The sequence below is a fragment of the Barbatula barbatula genome (genome assembly GCF_947034865.1).
Source record: "Barbatula barbatula genome assembly, chromosome: 1".
NCBI classification, from domain to species: domain Eukaryota; kingdom Metazoa; phylum Chordata; class Actinopteri; order Cypriniformes; family Nemacheilidae; genus Barbatula; species Barbatula barbatula.
Window position 1 is genome coordinate 8,575,986 of NC_136766.1, and position 15,869 is coordinate 8,591,854.

A 15,869-nucleotide genomic window follows, 5' to 3' on the forward strand; every position below is an offset into this window, starting at 1 on the left:
TGGTGAGGTTTTTTGTGGAGGTTGTTATAACAGAGAATGAAGGCAGTGACAGTAATGCTTTGAGACGCTCTGAGAGTTAAAGGAGATGAGAAGCAGCATGCTGCTATTTTCACATCACCTCCGAACTCTTGTCTCACTCCATCCATCAATCAATCGTTCTTCATCAAGTCTTCAGATGAGTGTAATGAAACCAGACTGATGAAGAACTCCACTTGAGAGAAGTCCAAAAGGTTTCTCATCTTTACATTCTGACGGACATTTCACTCAATACTCATCACCTATATCCAACGATTTTGCTAACTTTAACTTTAGTCCACGGTACTCACAGCGTATAAAAGCATCTGCTAAATAAAAAAAAATTATAAACTGGCTTGGCAAAGCAAGAAGTCAAGTGAGATTTTAGTTCACCACTGACCATCTGCACAACACAAGCAAAAAAAGTGTTTGGATCTCACAAGTACTCAAAAACTTTGGCCACGCCTTCTCGGTTTCCACTGGATAATTCATACCCCAACAGAAAGCAGCTGAAGAGCCCTGATAGGGAATACGATCGTGACTTGCGAGCCGCTCACAGCATCAGCGTGTACCTCAAACGCTCTCCAGACTTCTCCACGGCCCTCAAACTCAACATGACACGCCCTCCCCACAAAACCTCCGGAGCGCCTCGGCTCCGGAAGAGGCGGTTATTAGCACATCCGGCTAATGCATTTGAAATAATACATAAAACATGCTGATTAGTGTAAGGAGGAGCACCGCGAGGATCACCAGGAAAGGCTTTAGAGGCTTTTCCCTTGGCGAGGCATGACACACAAAAGAAGCCTCCCCAATTCTATTAGTCACGGTGGCTCCGGTTCAAAGATGCTCCACGCTTCATTCAGTCACTCTTCATTAATTTGACAGCTTTTGAGGCCATTTCTAAGCCAGGAATATGCGTGTACGTGTGCGTGCTGTTGAAGGGCTTTCTAAAGATAGAGTGTTTAATTGCCCTTAGGATTGAGACTGCAGCGATGTTGAATTAAAGCGTCTGCTAATGTCACAAGAACCAAACGTAAGCCGAGACCACAGGTTTGTACCTTTGAGCAGCATCTTATCGATATCAGTGAGAGCGTTTACATGCACAGTCTAACGCCGATAATACTTAATAAGCTGACATATGTAAGGTCATGTAAACGCGTAAAACGGTTTTCTTTTATCGGGGAAAGGTCATAAACGGCTTAAGCAAAAACTGATCGGCAGAGGTGGATTTTTCCCCCATTACACCGATTTCACGCTGCATGTAAATGCCTTTACCGGTTTTCTCTCAGGTTTGTTTATGTGGGCATGTAAAAAGAAGAGCAGTAGTAAAAGTCCCAAACAGAAGTGATAGTAAAATAACGTATAATAATAGTCCGCTCTCGAATCATGCAGTTGATGTAGAAACGTCAAAATGTTTGTTGCATATGCAGGTACTGCCGACACGAGAAGAGATATAAAAATACAGCTTCTTACCGCTGCATTTTTAATTACGAAACAGACTATCGACGATGACGTCACCCTATGCGGGAAACCCGGCAAGTCTCAAACTTCCATGTAAACGAAGTTTTCCGCGTAGCTGGTTTATTACCATGCATGCAAACACGTGAAAACCGGTTTCTTATTAAGCTGATTTTTGATAGATATCCATTTATTTTGTGCATGTTAACACACTCACTGACAAAATTCATCCTTTAAATGTTTCGAATGAGATGAGGGTGCGTGTTTAAGTGACCTGATGATGCATGACATGTTTTGATCATATCAATAAGACAGCGGTCATTTTTCCTTCCGACTCGATCTGTTTGTGGGCGTCTCTGTGTGTATACGTGTGTGGACTGTGGGAGCAGATTTGCCACTCTTATCAGTGTTTGCCCAGTGGTGTGTAACGCAACACGTCTGCCTATCTGAGTTTATCTAGACGAGCTGATTGGCACAGATAGAGACACAGTGGCATAGAGAGTTACTGTGGGTCTGAAATCATGTGTGAATGGGGCTGTCCTGTTCTGCACCGATTTTCCTGTTTAAAATGCAATTCACAAGCTCTGAAACGCATCACACCAGTATTGCTAAATTTGATATTTATCAGCAATACGTGTGGTTACAGTTCTTTAATCTGTATTCCTTTATCTCTTTCTATTCTATCACACCATTAGCTATGACCCTGCATAGACATACTCTCTCTCTTTCTCGCTCTCTCTCTCGACACCCACACACATTGCTTTGGGGTCAGGGTTTGAAATTAACACCCGCTAATCCGTTAAATGCAAGTGTGAGAATCCACCATGGTGGGTAATGGTGTCAACTCAACGGCCAGTTGTGCACGTTTTAATTAACTATATTCTGTAACTATACAAGTCCTTCAAATGCGGCTGATAAGATGGCTGAAGCATGAAAATAAATATCTGGGGAAGTTCATGTAAATCAAATCTGCACAGATTTAATGTAAATAATTTCGCAATATATATTATATAATGGTAAGAGTATAGCTTTTTTGTGCATAATCTATCCATATCTGGGTTACATGAACAAGACTATTAATGAACGCAAAATGACTGGTGTGTTCCGAAATATCATGAAAAGTGCATTGCATAAAATGCATAATTTTCAATGCAATGTAAGTCACTTAGAGTTGCCAAATGCACACTTTTAAACTAAGGCAGCAGAAAAAAACAAGGGAAATTCAAGTTGACACATTTGCTGGTAAATGAAAAAGCTTATTTTAAACCCAAGTTAGACAGCGTAGCACGAAGCTCTTAAAAACTCGGCACCGCTGCATCACATTTTAGGTTCTCCCCTCAGGGTAGCGTGTTTGGGAGCGTATTTGTGCCTGTATGCATAATTAGTCAAAAGAAGTGACAGAACAACAACAGCACCCTGAGGATATTTTACAATGTAATATTAAGAGAAGTGTCAGAGTGAGCATTCTTGGTGTATAATAAAAATACGACGTTACCTGCACCGATAAAACAATAAAATGGTAGGGGGGCAAGTTTAGAAATGAATGATTTTCAAAAGAAAACAGTTGGTGTGACAGTTTGTTAAACACCCTGTCTACATCACACTCAAGCGCTGTGATGCGACAAAAGACTATAGAACCCATTATATACAGTATACAAATTCTGTCTCCACTGGAATTGGTGCGATGCAATGCAACAAACTTGACAAACATCTGTTTTTCAATGGTTTCTACGGTCTCTTGTTGTGTCACTGTATTTTGGTCATTCTATTCAATCATGAAAAAGGTGCTTCAATAGCTTTTTCAGCGATGCCATAGAAGAATGTAAGTCATATTTTGGTCTTGACTACCGTCAATTTAAAGTCTCAGTGAAATAAACAAATATAGCAGCGTTTATTGTAAATAGTTTATCATTGTGGGTAATTCTCTTTTAAAAATTCATGTACCCTCATAATCTTGCACTTAAATAAATGCACTTCCTGTAATGACTATCCATGTTAAATAACGTATGTTAGACGGCTTGGGCAGAGCATCCGTTAGCTCCCCTTCAACTGTCAGTCTGCTGTCAGTTTCATAAAAAAATGCAATGGCTGTTTTTATACATCCAATCAAATCGCACAGAAAGTCGAATGCCATGTAAATTCAATTTCACTCAGAAATGCGTCGAAATACGGAAGTAAAAACGATCACAACTTCTTTTCACAGGGACTGTAAAGCAAAAACATGAGCATGTGTGACTTTGCAGCGCTGTGCGAGAAAAGGCAATTTAATCAGTCACTCACACATTCAGAGCCATGACATTTCACTAAAATACATCATAGACCTTTATAATATTTCTATTCCCACCAAGACACAATATTCAAGTCATTATATTAAATTGTAATGTCTGCCTCGTTCCATGTCTTTGTTTCAGCTTCTCTGCTCTCTGTCTGTCTGTTATTCTGTGGGCACATGTTGAGCTCTCTCACATGGAAATACTGCCAATGCTGACAAACAGCGTTTGATCTTTCATTTTTGGACTTCAGAGCACTTCAAAAGAGTTTGTCTGTCTGTGTGCGAGCGCCAGAGAAAAGGAAATCAAAGAAAAATGTTGTCTTCAACTGCAACCGCAGAATGTCTGTCCTCGGTAACAACTGTTTTAAAATAAAGCTGTGACCTCATGACTAGAGGTTTTGTGTGTGTGTATACTATGGTGGATTTAACGCTGCGTGAACTCTTTTTCCCAAAAAAAGCACTAGGAAAAGTGACAATTTTACTAATATATAAAGCTTTTGTCTCAAACTCTCTCTCTCATGTTCTCTCTCTTCCTCTATGGCATATATACACAAACTTTGTGATGGATGCACACAGAGGGATTCCCTCTATCTCAACTGTCTCTCACTCTCGCTCTTTGGCATTTTCTCTTTTACACAGTCTGTGGATTATTCAAAAGGGTTATTCATAAACAAAAGCTTTCTTTTAACAGAAACAGAAAATATGTCTCCTCTTTTTGTGGCTTTAGATTAAAGTATTTGCTACATGTAATGAAAAAGACTTGTTTTTTTCAGAAAGTTACTGGTGAATCGTTTTAGGTTCATTGTTAAGTCTAAAATACAAGTCGGCATCTATATCTTATGAATAAAGAATAAACGTAAAGATGGAAATCAAATTAGTAAATGTATTTATCACAAAATCACATATAAACAGAGCATTTCTTTATAAATGCTTTAAACAACATATTTTTCCCTTGGAACATTATTTTCTCCCCTGCCTTAAAAACAATGTCCACTTCTGGTATAGGCCCTTTTCCCAATGACGTCATTCAACTTTCACCTTTTCGCAAAGCAGTGTAGTGACTGAAAATACGACATCGGTAAGATTATTATTGTGTTTAGTCTCAGGCATGTTAATATTTCATGACGTTATTGACTGACGGAACACTTATTCGAGGACTTATCCTTACACCTTTGCTAACGCAATTTGTATCCTTAATCTATCTTTTGATCTTGTTGTTAGTGACTTGTCATCTAGCCGTATTTATTACAGCTGTGCAAGGGACTTGGTAAACTCCATTTTGAGGCGCTAGCGGAAGTAACGATACACTGCTTCACGGCAGAACAGAAGATGCTTGACGTCATGTGAAAAGGGCCTATTCTTCTTGACAGAAATACCTCCCAACTTTACAACACAGACATTCATTTTTAAAAGGTCCAAATGTTCTGCATAATCAGAATGACCTAGAAAGTATCATTTAGGCAAACTAAAGAGAAATTGACAGAAAACCAAAGAGTTTGTTTTAGCAGCGTGTGTGATCTCACCTTTGACCTAAATGGCTCAGGAAAGCCTCCGTATGGTATTCCGATATGTCCTTGCAGGAACTCCACAACCGATAGCGGGAATGAGAGCTCATCTGCCCTCTCCTCAACCTCAGCCCGGGAAAGATTATTCTGCACCATGAACTGAGCCAGATCACCCGCAATCTTAGATGAGGGAGTCACCTGCACAAATAATGTGAGAGAGACACGGAAAACACTATTTATTTCCAGAAGAGATCACCCTGACATTGAAATGATGGGCAGAGATTATCATTCTTCTGAATAACAGCAAAGATCCTACAAATAGAGAGACAAAAATAGTCCAAGAAATGGTGGAACGAGTGGATTTGTACATCTATTTTTTAAATTGTGAACACCAAATGACCAGAAATGAAAACATGTCCTTAAAAATCTATTTTAATCTTCCTTTAAAGGTAATTCAGACTCGCTCAATAATAAGTGGATTTGTGAATTAGTGATTCATTTATATTTATGCTTTTTCAGATGCTTTTATGCAAAGCGACTTGAAAGAGAAATGCATTCAAGCTAAACATTTTATCAGTCCATACATTTCAAACCCCTGAACTAGCAGCCTAGCACCATGTCACCAGTGGGGCTAAAGAGAAAGTTACAGCTCAGGATGGAGAGAAAGAATTATATATCAGGAAGATATAGAACTGTAAATGAGAGAGCGGTCAGGATTGTGTGCGATTTGAGAGAAAGACTCCTGGGAAAAAAACAAGAGTGAGGAGAGAAATAAAATGTTAAATGTCACGCCATTTTTCTTTCATATAAATAGTTTAGCACTCTGACAAATATACCACATACTTTAAAACTGCTGTCGACTGTTCAGCTTTACAATATATAGACTTGTCATTTTAAAATGAAAAAAAAAAAAAATCAGATGGTAATATCATGGAACTTGGTTATGTACAATAGAGAAAGATTACCACATACAGTACACCGTGTTATTTACAATACGCTTCAAAGTTCTTCAAAGAATCATGGTGTTGATACTGTTCATGTCCTAAACCATTCAATTCAGTTGTATTTATATAGTGCTTTTTACAATGTTTAATTGTTTCTAAGCAGCTTTCCAGGCAGAAAGACAAAAACAAACAAAAAGTTGGTATTAGTATTAAAATAACAAGCAGTCCATCTTTGCTCTTGGACCAACACCATAGAACTTTAAAACCTGCAACCACTCCAGCATTAGAAGTTGGGGATGGGGTAAAAAAAACGAGTGAGGATGTATTACCGTGACATTCAGTATTGCGTTTTGTAGTAGAGCCCTAGGCAAAGGTTACACAAGGTTAAAATCCTCATTTAACTACAAGCCACAAGGACACATGTGGCTTTGTGAGAGTGTGGATTAAGCAGTAGTTCTCAAGATCCTGAGTGACTCGAGAGCGGCTGGCACCGTAGAGTCTGTGACACAGAGGAGAAACTTCAACTCGCATATGACAAACTGTAAAACCTCTTATCCGCTCCTTTTTTACGAACAAATGTCAACATTATAAACCTTGACATGAAAAGCTTGCATACATGCAATTTGTACAATGTTAAAATGCTCAAAATCTAACATGTGTAAAATAGTCTACAGGCCAACATCAGCGGAGGTTCAGTCACCTCAGACACTGAATGGTGTTCACAGGGAAATTGCTCTCTGCAATTTGGATACTTATCTGTCTGAAAAATGAATTGTGATTACACTAAATTAAGCGTGAAAGATCCTTCAAGAGGCTTTTCATTCTGCCATCTCAAGTCAAGACACGAAGGCTTACGGGAGATGAAGTTCTGCTCATATCTTTGAAAAACTGGCAATGTTTAACAAAGCTTACCAATGTATTAACAATCTTTAAAACAATCCCTTTCAAGTCCTTCATTTCTACAGCCTTTGGTTTTTTGGTAACACTTCACATTAAATAAGGGTGTATATGGAACTATCAGCAAATGAATTTGCTAACATGAACTAACAAAGAGTAATAGACGCTGAAAAATTATATTATTCATTGTTAATGTTGTTTAACGCCAATACAGTTGTTCATGTAAATTGACTATGCATTAAAGGTCCATTGTGCAATATTTTGGAGGATCCATTGACAGCAATGGAATATAAAACACGTAACTATTTAAGGTATATAAAGACTTACAGTACATAATGAAGCATTATGTTTTACAACCTTTCTATTTCTATTTACATACACCTCAGGTCCACTTGCATGAATTTGCCATGTTGTTTCTATAGTAGCACTTAATGGACAAAACACCCTACAGACTGGTTCGTAAATACATTATCTCCTTCATCAAAGAAGTGAAAACGTGACAAAATATTTGTCTGGTTCGAAAGATAGGGGTGAGGGGTGGAGTGAGCCATTAGTAGCAATTCACAACCTTACCACTAGATGCCACTGAATTCCACAAACTGGACCTTTAACTCATGTTAACAGTTACACAATTTGATTTAAAAAATGTTAACAAATGCTGAAATGAACATGAAAAATTTACTATTGTCAACAAATACAGCTTTCCTGTAGCTCAGTGGTAAGAGCATGGTGTTAACAACGCCACAGCTGAGGGTTTGATCCAAGGGGATTGCATTTACTTAGAAACAAATAGGATAATGCATTGGATGAAAAATGGATGAGAAAAGCGTCTGCCAAATGCATAAATGTAAATACAACCTTATTGGAAAGCGTTTACTGATCCGTTACCAGTACATAACTGAAATAGCATTGTGATATTTTCTATTTCTTTAAAAGAGTTGTTTATCTCATTTCAGTATTAAACTTTTTTAATAACCAAATCTTAAACCTTAACATTTTAATTTGCTTGGCAGGACAGGACGGTCCGAGACCAAAAGAGAGCAAGTTCCTGGAGAAAGATTCCAAAAATGAGGAAGATGACTTCAGTAACTGTAAAGTCCCTGAACACCCTGTCTTCAGTTACAGTAAATTCCTTGGACACAAAACCCTCAGTTATTGTAAAATCTTGAACATGAACATCCTGTCTTCAGTTAGACTACAGAATTAACCTAGGACAAATCGGTAGGTTGTTAATTGACATGAGGATTTGTTAAGTATCCAGACACAACGCAAAGCTGGTTGAGGTCAAGCCTCTGTCAGCAAAAGTTATGAGATGGGATTAAAGAGGGATCAAATACACACACACAGATCCTAAAACCCTTCAGTATTTGCTCTTACTGTGTTTCTGACATACAGTAATCCTTCTGTATACATCTCAGTTGCTCTGCTGCAATATCTCATGTCTTTCTTGCCTCTTCTCGCCTGCCCACTTACAAACACACTAACATACACCTACACGATCTGAAAGTGTTTACTCTCTACTGAGATATTGTGCCGTTATCTCCGGCTAACTGACAGGCTACATCTGTTTGGCCATCGGCATGGCAGCCAACGCTTTGAACTCGAGAGAACGGTTTGTGCGTATCAGTGGTAGCTCCTACAAGAAAGAGACTGAATTAGGGCTGTGTGTGTGTCAGCAAAGCAACGGATAAGGAAGAAGGAGTATCTGGAATGAAAACTAGTGCAGTATATAGAGATTTTTTATATTTTTAGGTAGAACTTTATATTTGAAATGTCCTTAATATTCTTAACTTCTTGGTTGCAATTTGAACTCTTGTATATTCCAAATTGTGGCAAGTTGGTCATTCGGGTTTTCCATACATATGGAAGATTAACATACTGTACTGTACATACTGTGTTTTTCACAGTATACATAATGTATACTTAAAAATAGGTTCTATGCCATTTTCACTCTATGCATGGAGCGCATCCTACGTATTTCTGCTTAAATCTCAGGGTGCTAAAACTCTTCCAGTGGGTATTTAAACATAGCGAATGTGCTTTACCAGCACTCGTTTTTGGGAAATTAACGAGTTTATTATATATTATATATTAAACATGCCATGTGTGCTATAATACAAAACTTTAGTTTAGTCATGACCTGCAGCGACCCCATGAAGAGTTTGGTTCCAAAATGAGGTAACAAAATGTTTAAAAAAATCATGTTTTTAAGTGTTCATTCAAATGAATATCAATCACACTGCATGATAAGACAGATTAAAACAAACGTGTCTTTTCGGGAACTGTGTTATTGATATCTGGTCAGATTCATATAAATTTGTAAGGTATTTAAGTGCTGAAAACTCTGCGTAAAGATAATGTTATTCAGCCTTAAAGGGGTGATTCGCCGGAAATACGTGTTTCTCTTTGTCTTTGGTGTGTTATAATGCATGTGTCATGATTCCGCTATCATGTCATGTTTATTCTTGGTCTTGCAGCGGAGTCATGGCATAGCCTTAGGTTTTGTGTGAGAAAGACATGGCTTTGTTTTGATTCTGACATGCCATGTGCTTTCTCGTGTCTCGTCAGTGTTTCCCGCCCTTTTGTCTCGTTAGCCTTACCATTAGTGTTTCATTACCTTCACCTGCCCCTTAGTAATTATCCTGTGTTTGTTCCCCTATTTAATGCCCTCTTGTCTATTGTCTTGTGCTGGTTCGTTGTATATTGTTCCTGCTCCGTAAAGTACCCTTGGTCTTGAGAAATACGTTTAAGTATATTCTAGTCAGTGTTAGTGTTTTGTTTCAGTCTTAGTTTCAGTCTTAGTGTTTTATGGTTAAGTCTTGTTGAGTGTTTAGTTATCAGTTTGTGTACTCTGCTTTTTACTCCCTCGTGGGTTTTTGTTTTGTTTCCTGTGTTATTATTTATTAAAATCCTGTTACCCCTTCATTCCCGCTGCCTGCGCTTGGGTTCTTCACTACCTGTTCCATAACAGCATGTATTAGACACGTAAAATTGCTAAAAAATTTAAGTGTCGGTACGAAAGATGTATTTTATCTAGAAGCGAATGCTCACCCAGACCTGCCTGAAACGCCCCCTGTAAACACACCTGACGTGTGTTTACACGATTTGACTAAGATCGCCCAAATCTTCATAGCACACCTCGCTTTTCAGAGCATTGGGCTTTGTAAAATATCAGCTCGTTTCAGAGAGGCGGAGCAAAGAGGAGATACAAACATACACGGTTTGTGGAAAATACAGCGTTTTTAAACCTTAAATCGTGTATACACACTGTATTACATCTAAAGCAAACAATAATATTCGTTTTAGCCCCATCAAATGACCTCTTTAACATTATGTGCTAGATGCTAATAGCAATAGCATCCAAGGTGTCCATGTATTTTATAATGTAGAGTTTAAAGCACTTTTCCATTTTACTATACAGGGGCAGCTGAAAGTGTCACAATGCGGACGAACATCGTTTATTGTATGTTTATCTTAATCTTAAACAAATATTAATCTTCTCCTCTGTCATTTTCACAGCCCTAGGCGGGGCGGAGCGGAGTGGTGACTTTTGGGGCTCAAGCCACCAATGTTTTTCAAAAGCCCCGAATCTATCTCAGGTTCCTAAAATGAATTTATTCAGTACGCTGGATGGCAGCATTCGACTTGTTACTTGTTTTTCTCGTGATTTCTTTGCCCTATAGTTACTTAGTGCAGCTGCAACAGCAGTACCAGCGGCTATCGCTCGTCAATGTAAAAAAATGTTACAAATCAAATGAGAAAATGACGCAATGCCAGACAATCAAATTACAGAGGCCAAGCAGAATGTCAGTCAATCAGACTGAAGAAGACTGAAACCATGCGTGAATCCCATTACAGAGATGACTGTAGTGAGACGTATAAGGCAGACATAACAAAGCCAAATGTTTACAATAAAAAATTTAAATGATAAGATTCAGCGATGCAAACTACTTAACAGGCTTCAAGATTCTATACCAGTAATGCTGTTTATTACAAATTCCTTATCAACATTTCTTATGTAACTTCATAGTTACTGTATAGGCTTACAGCAGACATATTTTGAATATGTATAGAAAATGTCATTGTGTGAAGATTTGTTTTGTTATGGTTTCATAATGGTAATACTACGGTGGCCGGAAACTGCAAAACAAAACAACAAATCGCGAAACTAAAAGCTAAATCAAAACCCCAAAATAAAATGACCAATCTGAAAACACAATATCAAATCTAAAAACAAAATATCAAATCATTAAACACAACAACATTTCTGGAAACAAAATAAGTCAGAAACCACATCGACAAGTCTGGAAACAAAACGACAAGTCAGTCAAACCGGAAAAGGTAGGTATTTTGTTTGAATGGGAAAGCTACTGCTGATTGGACGAAACTCCTGTCAATCAAGATATCCAGGACGCTCAATGTTACTATGAGAAAGGACTTGCATATGTGATACAGCGCATATTCATTGATTAAGGTTCAAAAGCCACATTTTGTTAATAAAGCGGGCTCATCTTGCATTGGGAGTAGATGCATGTCTGTTTCACACTGCATGCATGCGCGGCATGAGCCCTGAGCAGCACGCATAGACACTCTAAATATTCAACTGTATCACCAAAACTCAACATCCAACCTATTTCCTCCAACCAATGAAGTCAATTGAAAGGAGATGGGGTGTAAAAAGAGCGCAGGCAGAAATGCAATGAGAGTAAGACAGGACAAAGACTGTGAATTGAATAACAATCACATGCAGATGCACCCAAGGTAAACAGGAACTTTAAAGGAAATCTTTGTGATAGATTGCATTGAGCAGAAAGCTGAAGCAAACGATGCCAGATCCTTTAGAGCTGATCGGTTAATTCTGTTTTAGTGTTTGTGGCGATGCACAATCCGACACTGGCAGGTGATATTGGGTATGCTGGAAATATATACTTTACTTTCACTGTTTTGCAGTAAATCTTATTTACTTTATTGAATACCCAGATGACATATTACACACAAACAGTGTGTGAGCACTGTATTCCACAATGAAATGAGCTAGACTTGACTTCTCAGTACTTGTATAATGAATGACTGGATGTCAAATTAGCCTTGATTTTAATTTACATTTTTGACTCATTGCTTGAACAGACATTAATGTTTAATGTTTAATCAAAAAATAATTAAAAATGCAAAACACTCATTATTAACTTCCAAGATGACAGCAGCACCTAACACACATGCACACAGCGATGAGGTCACACGACAACTAGGGTTGTAACTTGTCACGGTACCATAAACATATCTTCCAATACAATACCGGTATCATGATGCTGTGCCATGTTCATAATCGAAATCTACAAAATAAGCCAAATTTCCCAAATACATAGGTCTACATTTAACATTTAGTATTTACTATAGTAAACTGTATTATACTGTGTATACTATATTATTTTGTAGTATTAACTAAAGAAGTTGAAAAGTAATTGTAGTACGCTTTATTATTTACTATGGGAAGACTCAAAAACACTAGCTTCTAGGAAATTTAGTAAAGTTTACTGCAAATGCTCAGTTTGCAAACTCTCTATGGCAAACGCGCGGGGGAAGGGCTGAGCCCATTCGCAAATTGTGTATCTATTTATCGCCCAAGCCCTACTTTTAAGCAGCTGTTAAAATTTAAGTAAAAAGATCTTATAGAATACAGAGAAAAGAAAACCTAATAAAAAACAAGGATTGCCCTACTAGACCAGCTTAAACTAACCAAGACCTGCACATTTTCTTAATCTGTTTTAAAGGGATAGTTCAGCCAAAAATGACAATTCTGTTATTATTCACCCACCCTCAAGTTGTTTCAAACCTGTATTAGTTCTGTTGATCACAAAAGATGACTTTAAAGAATGTGAGAAACTACACAGTTCTGTGGCACAATTGACTACTTTAGTCATTTAGAAGTCAATAGTGCCCCAGAACTGTTTGATTATAAACATTATTTCGAATAGTTTCAAGTAATTAACCTTCAAAATGACATTTCTGTCATCATTTATTCACCCCGTCATTTCAAACCTGTTTGACTTTCTTTCTTCCGCTGAACAAAAAAGAAGATATATTGAAGAAAACTAATGTGTGTGAGTACCCGCAGGTAGCAATAGAAGTGAATGGGTGGATGTGCTGTTGTTGTGTTACGTTATCTTCTTTTGTGTTCTGCTGAAGAAAGAAAGTCCTACAGGTTTGAATTGACAAGAGGGCGTGTAAATGATGACAGAATTTTCATTTTGAAGGTGAACTACAGGGTTGAAACAACTTGAGGGTGAGTACATGATGATATAGAATTTAAATATTTGGGTGAACTATCCCTTTAAATAATTTTTTCAGCAGCGTGAATTAGTAAACAGGAAAAATGAAAATGCTCCAAGGACACATTTCAATATGCAGAACAGAAGAAAAGAGGGACAAAGAGAAGGGAAGAAGAAAAGGAAAAGAGAGAGCGAGTGGGTGACGCATTCTGAATCAAAATGAGATCTTACTTTGATGAGATCTCCCAGCAGTTTGTTGGCCTCAGCGTAGGCTTTCTTCACCTCCTTGAACTTGTTACCCAGACCCATGCTGTGGGCTTGGAAGTGAAGGTTGGTGTACTGACCACCTGGGATCTCATTTTCATAAACATCTGCATTACCAGACTTCATAGTGGCGGTGCAGTCGAAGGGAGCGTACAGACCCCGAGCCACTTCCCAATACTCGCTGTAGTCAAAGACCTTGTCAAGGGAAACTCCTGTGAACACAATGAAATAGTATGAAGCAGATGTTAAGTATCAGGGGTGTCACAATATACTGGTATTGCGAATAACCGTGATATTAAAAACCATGATTGTCTATACTGTGTTAATACCACACATGATAATATATATAATTCAGCACCAGTTTACAAATTTGCCTTAAAGGGACACCCAAAAGAAAAGAGATCTTTCAAATCTGTATCATTTCTTTGTTCGGATAATTACAGAGAAAGATATTTGGAAGAATGCTTGTAACCACAATTCTCGGCCACCGTTGACTACCACAGTAGAACAAATTACAATGGTAGTCGAAAGTGCCCCAGAACTGTTGCATTCCTACATTCTTCAAAATATCTTCTTTTGTGTTCAGCATAACAAACACACAAAAAAATCCAGGGTCCCATCTCTAATCAATAGTTACTAAATCAGTAGTTCACGTTCATTTATTTATTTGGTAAGTAATACAGATCATGTAAAGTGATGAAAAATCAAGATCGATTGTACATTATCCTATTTCAAGCCCTTGCAAAACTGTAGTCTGCGACGTAACAAAAAAAGATTATTTTATTAATATGGAACTCATTTGATGGTGGTGATTTATATAAGCTATTTGAATGGGACCTTGAACGTATTTCATCCAAGCGAATTTTATAGCTGCAACTATTCATTTTCCTAATATTCATTTGACACCACACACGCTTCAAAAGAAAATTACAATTTCAAATCTGTTTAACAAGACACAGCGACTGAATGGTGTAATTAGAGTCACTTAGTCATCTCCAAAGTTGTCTTTAAAAGCGAGAAAAGACAGAAATACGTTAATGACGGGCAAGACTGAGCTGCGTGTATCAATTTAGTGAAATTAATTACTCTGTCCTTTCTAATCCCAATAGGTGCTACAGATAGCAGCACCGTCTCTATCCTACTGTGTTGGCGACATCTGAGTGACAGACACATTGGCTGTCCTGATCTGACACTTCTCCATACACACCATCAATCCGTCAATAAAGGCTCTCTATTAAGTCAGGCTGTAGTAATCAATGCTGATTTAATGAAGCCTGATGCCACGACAGGCATATTTCCAGTCTTCGGGCCACATACACGTTCAGTATTAATACAGTCATGTGCCATTATTGATAAGCCCCCTGCCATGATAATGCTGCTGGCTGGGTTTGTGTCAGTCCGACATTGCAGTAGTAGTCCATTAAGGGATGTCAATGTCACTACGGAAGATAAATGCCTTTAAAATCCTCCTGGAGGTATGAAAAAGTGTGTATATGAGTGTTTGTATGAAAGAACCCGTGCAGCCTGACACATCCAAAGGACAAAGCATCAGAAAATGACAGTACAGCACGACTCACCTTCAGAAAAAGTGCAAAAAGGTGCATGCATTTGGACACACGCACACACATTATCTATCAAATTTCATGGACTTCTATTGTTTTTACACACAACATGTTATAAAACCTAGCCCTACTCCACACCCTAACCTTAAAAGAAAAAGCTTTGTTTACTCTACAGTATTTTAATAGCGTTTTTACAAATTAGGACGTCCCCACAGGTGGGGTTACGCCAGGTTTTTCTCACTTTTGGGTACGAATCTGCCCCCAAGTTATAGTTAGGTGGGTAGTGCACACACACTATATTCACTATATGAGGAGGATATGTTATAGATTTCCGTTCCATTTTCCATTTTCCAATCCCAACCCTTACCTCTCAAACACACTTGCTGACATCATTAGACATCAAATGAAATACGTTTGGGGCCTTTTACCCGGTCAGACCACCTAAAACATGTTTATAAGAAGAAGAAAAAAAACACTTCTGTTTTCTGACTAAAAACAGAGTTAAACCCCATGCAGTGATAACACACAAAGCAGGCTTAGCTTAAATTTATCCGCGGAGCTGTGAGGTCAAACCAATTTGTTGAAAGTGCGTCAAATATAAGTCAGCGTAACATCACAAAGATCTTCGATAAGATAAAGAGCATCTTTTAAAAGACAAAGAGTCTTTTAGAACAGAATGTAAA

The 15,869-nt window shown here is 38.0% G+C and overlaps 1 protein-coding gene across 1 annotated transcript in view; it reads right to left on the reverse strand.

The window, feature by feature from the left end:
- pcxb (pyruvate carboxylase b) overlaps nucleotides 1–15,869 on the reverse strand; it is a 156,269-nt gene that overhangs the window by 9,476 nt on the left and 130,924 nt on the right. Inside the window, exons 17-18 of the mRNA XM_079459290.1 lie at nucleotides 13,592–13,836; nucleotides 5,269–5,448 (exon numbers count right to left, since the gene is read on the reverse strand). Of these exons, the coding sequence (XP_079315416.1) occupies nucleotides 5,269–5,448; nucleotides 13,592–13,836 (425 nt within the window). The remainder of the gene's footprint in view (nucleotides 1–5,268; nucleotides 5,449–13,591; nucleotides 13,837–15,869) is intronic.